The sequence below is a fragment of the Tetrao urogallus genome, assembly GCF_951394365.1.
Source record: "Tetrao urogallus genome assembly, chromosome: 11".
Lineage (NCBI taxonomy): Eukaryota > Metazoa > Chordata > Aves > Galliformes > Phasianidae > Tetrao > Tetrao urogallus.
Window position 1 is genome coordinate 13,302,976 of NC_136824.1, and position 4,832 is coordinate 13,307,807.

Here is a 4,832-nt window from a genome sequence, read left to right on the forward strand (position 1 = left end):
CTTGAAGCAATGTGTGCACACTGTGCTAAGGTCTGCATTCCTACATTCAGCCTCTGTTCAGCACCTGTAAATATAAGCGCGGTGCAAAAAGAGAAACTGTAACGAATCACAGAATGGCCAGGGTTGTAAGGGACCTCAAGGATCATGAACCTCCAACCCCTCTGCCACATGCAGGGCCACCAACCTCCCCATTTAATGCTAGACCAGGCTGCCCAGGGCCCCATCCAACCTGGCCTTGAACACCTCCAGGGATGGGGCATCCACAGCCTTTCTGGGCAGCCTGTTCCAGCACCTCACCACTCTCCTAGTAAAGAACTTCCCCCTGACATCCAACCTAAATCTTCCCTCTCTGAACTTAAAACCATTTCCCCTTGTCCTGCAGTTATCTACCCTTTAAAAGAGTTGATTCCCCTCCTGTTTGCAGGCTCCCTTTAGGTACTGAAAGGCTGCAATGGGGTCACCCCGCAGCCTTCTTTTCTCCAGGCTGAACAAGCCCAGCTCACTCAGCCTGTCTGTAGTGGAGCTGCTCCAGTCCCCAGTCTTCTTCATGGCTCTCCTCTGGACCCTCTCCAACAGCTCCCTGTCTTTCTTGTACTGGGGTCTCCATAGTACTGGACACAGTACTGCACGTGGGGCCTCACAAGAGCAGAGGGGGACAATCACCTCCCTGCCCCTGCTGGCCACCGCTCTTCTGATGGAGCCCAGGATACCATTTGTCTTCTGAGCAGCAAGAGCACACATGTTCAGCTTTTCATCCATCAAGACCCCCAGGTCCTTCTCTGCAGGACTGCTCTCAAGACCGCTCCTTCCAGTCTGCATGGATGCCTGGGATTCCCAGGTCAACGGCACCATTCAGAATCTCTGGAAAGCTGAACGCTGAGACCTCAACAGGAATCTGAGCTCTGCTAGAGGCTCCTCAGCCAAGGCAATCACAGAATGATTGGACATGAGCGCTGAGATCACCCAGTCCGACTGCAGAGCAGCCCCCCCAGCAGCTCATCGCCGCACCCGCAGGGCTCACCGCACCGCCCCGGCCGAGCCGCCGCAGCGCCCCCCGCCGGGCCCCGCCGGCCGCCGTCACTTCCGGTAAGATGGCGGCTCCCACGGAGCTGCGGAAGCGGTGCCGGTGGCGCCGGGCCCGCGCGGCCGCCCCGCGGAGAGGCGGCTTGGGGCCGGAGCGGCATGGCGGCGGCGGGCTCCCTGCGGGGCCGGAGCCTCCCCGAGCTGCGGGAGATGCTGAGGCGGCAGGAGCGGCTGCTGGCGGACCAGTAAGCGCGGCTCCGCTCGGGGCCGTCTGCGCCACGTTCCGCGCGGGCGTCGGCGGCGAAAGCGCTCCCGTGTTTCCGCTGGGCTGAGCGAAGGCCCCGGGGTCGCGGCCCGCGGTGCCGGCGGGGCGGCTGTTCTCCGCCTTCTGTCCGCTCCGGTGGGGCGGGGCCGGCGCGGTTCTGCTGCTGCGGGCGTTCGCTGTCGCGGTGCGGAGTTGGTGCTGGGAGCCGTCCGCGTGCCAGCCGCATGGGAAAGCTGAGAGACGGCGGGTGCGAGCCTGACAGCAGCGCGTGGGTGGGAAGAAGGGGGTGAGAGCCTCGTCGGTGTGAGCGGCCGAGGCTGTCGGTGCTCTGCGTCTGGATTAGCAGCGTTCAGAAGTCTCGTAGTAGGGGAAGATGCTTGCTGGCAGAACTGAGGCCTGGGATAGCTGCTCTGGTAGAACAGCTTTGTGTGCCAGAATGAAATAGGATTGCTCAGACACGGTTAAACAACTCGTGTTGTTATTTTTTTTTAATTGTTTTTTACCACTTTAGGAAGTTCATCGATAAGCTCCCAGATAAGGGCAAGAAGATCTCCGATTTTGCAGAGAAGCTGATGCGTGCCATCTCACAAGAGGAAGAGCTGGCACGGACTGCAGAGCTGTTGTCCGCAGTCAGGCTGGAGTTCCAGGCAGAACAGGACAAGGCTCGTACCAGCAACCAGCACATCGCACTGGGCGAACACGCGCTGCACCAGAAGGAGCCCCCAGTCCTCAGTGCCAATTCTCGTGCTGAAGAAGTTCCTAAGACTGCTTCCCAAGGACAGGAGGGAGAATGTTTGGGGCAAGATACCATAAGCATGGCTTTGGAAAATCAGAGGACTCAGAGCAAAAATGATGAAATAAGGACTGTCATAAAAGATCAGAATCTCTGTTGTGAAGCTATCTCCAAATCAGCCCCAAGCAGTCACCTGAACAGTGATCAGCAGATCTCTCGGAACAATACTGAGGGTGGCACAGAAAGTGCTTTAGACAACTGTAATGACACGTTGGTTGATGCTTTTCAAAAAGTTACCATTGGAGATGGGGAGAATAGTGAAAAAGTATTGGAAAAAGAGCAGAATGTGTCTAAACATAAGGGCAATATTTTTGGAAGCCTGCACCCCAGGACACCACATTATATTGAAGTTCTGGAGTCCAGAGCAAAAAACCCTGTCATAAAAAAAAGCAAATTCAAAACAAATGCGTAAGTATTACGGAATACAGGAATCTGTTCTAGACAGGAATAATCAACTTGTTTAAGATTGAAAATGTTGCAGAAAAAGCAAGGTTGGTTTATTTTCTCCTGGTGAATTAGGAGATTTAAAGTCACATGACATGCTGTGCTAATATATTGGCTCTTTTGTTAAGTACTGCAGAATCTCAGTGCTGAGTGGTGGTCCGAATCTACCAGTTTGAAAAAAAGAAGTCGTAATCTTCATAAAATTTCATAGCTTAAGCTATAAAACTACTGGACATTTGGTAGAACTTTCTTCTGGGTTAATTCTAGAACTTGTAAGATTTCAGCAGCAAGTGGCCCTTTGCTTTTCCTGCATCTTTGTGAATCTGCAATTCTTGTTGTGAATATTGGCAATAATAACAATTTCTGTTTCTCTTGGCTCCCAAAGCATTGCTGTTTTGTGGTTGCCTATTAATTGGTGTTCATTTTTTGTCTGCTGTGAGGAACAATTGTGACACTGTTTCTATGTAGAGAAGCTGTATCCTACTTGGTGAGGAGAATGCTAATATTTTTAGTTTGCTCTGGAGGTGAAACAGTGAAGGGTAGGTGTAGTACTGAGGGACGTGGCTTAGTGGGCAATGTTGGTAATAGGCAGACAGTTGGACTAGATGATCTTAGAGGTCATTCCCAGCCTCTGTGATCCTATGCTTGTTTATTTGAGAACGGTATCATTACACTTCAGATGCTCTTTATAGCCGTGTGTTTCAAATGTTGGTTACAACCTCTGTGTTTGATCACTTGCAGGTTATCAGGAGAGCAGAGTGGATCATCGCGTGGTTCCTCACCCAGTCAGTCACCTGGGGGATCTGGCTCTCCAATTACTGCTGAAGAAAGAAGACTTAGAGATAAGAAACATTTGAATGACATCACAGCAGCTCGGCTACCACCGCTTCACCACTCCCCTGCTAAGCTGTTGTCTATTGAGGAGTCCATAGCAATTCAGATACAGCAAAAAGAAGCTTATGAGGTAAGAATTTCTGATTTATCTGGAAAAATAATTATTTAATTACTACAACCCTTACCAAAAAACTCACCAAAACAAGAAGAAAGCATAAAGACATCCTTTGATACTTTTGAATTTGATAATAAAATTGAGATTGCCAGACTTTGAGAAGACTGTATTTGAGTCTCTTAATGATGTGATTCAACAATGTGTGAAACTCTTCTGAAATGGCTATTCCTGCACTAAACAAAATCTAGTGTTGTTCTTCTGTGCAGTGATGCTAACTTCATTATGATCTTTTCATCTCTGACTAGAAATAAAAGTATGGATCTTGTCTATTAGCTTTTAATTCATTTTTTGGCCCTTCCATAAATGAAGGCCTTGTGGTATTCAGTGATCTTAAGACACACAAGTAGCTGCCATTGGCTTAGTTTATTCTGTGCCAAGTTGTGAAGTTCTTTAAGGAAATTGCTTACTAAATTCTTCTGTAATGGATTTCCATTTTGACTTCCCAAATGATGCAGAGCTAATGTTTTAAACTAGGTGCTACTGTAAAAGTGTTTGTTGCTAATTACTATTTTACAAGCACTTTGCTAATTTTGTCTTTGACACTTGAAGGAAGCTAATTTATTTGTAAAATGAAGGACTTTTTTGCTTAATTGCTGAGTTGCTGAATGAATAGCGTTGCTATTGGTATTGGTTACGTACAAGGCTGATATGTAGACTGATTTGTTCTGGCAAAAGTGAGATGGGAACTGTCAGAGGGGGAATTTCAGGTCTTCAACTCAAAAAACAAAGCTGTCTTCACTTCACACTAACAGAGCAGTTAAGTGTTAAATGTAAATAAATTTATCTTTTTTTCATTAGTTACTAGATATTTTAATTAAATCCAGTCTGGAGTTACTAGTATTTTATTGTGTCAAGTTTCTTCTTTGGTTGGTTGAGTCTTTTGCAACCTGGATAAAAATGACGAAAACAATTTTTCTGACTTGTGTCTTTCTTTTAATAGGAAATGCAAGCCAAACTTGCAGCACAGAAGCTTGCGGAGAGGTTGAATATAAAAATGACCAGCTTTGAACCAGAGGGGGAGGCTGCAATGCAATACAGAGAAGTGAGAGATGAAGATGATTTTTCAGCAGACGACTGAATTCAGGAAGGGGTGTCAGAGAATGAGCCACGTAACTGATCCTTATGCAATACTACTTAAAACCCAAACGTGAATATTGATCTAATTAGTTGTTTCTGAACATTTTAACATTACAGCTATGGGAAGGGTTCATAATAATGCTTGTACTTGTGAGGTTTATGAAGTGATAACCCCAGTATTATTTGAAGACTGGTTTTGGAACACTTATGGCGTTTAATCC

At 47.3% G+C, this 4,832-nt stretch overlaps 1 protein-coding gene across 1 annotated transcript; it reads left to right on the plus strand.

The window, feature by feature from the left end:
• Positions 1-1,182: 1,182 nt before the first annotated feature.
• On the plus strand, positions 1,183-4,612 carry POLR2M (RNA polymerase II subunit M; the record flags this gene model as incomplete). The annotated part of the gene is made up of 4 exons (XM_079540730.1): positions 1,183-1,268; positions 1,800-2,489; positions 3,267-3,489; positions 4,475-4,612. The coding sequence occupies 4 exons, from the start codon at positions 1,183-1,185 to the stop codon at positions 4,610-4,612; spliced, it is 1,137 nt and encodes a 378-aa protein (XP_079396856.1).
• Positions 4,613-4,832: the final 220 nt, after the last annotated feature.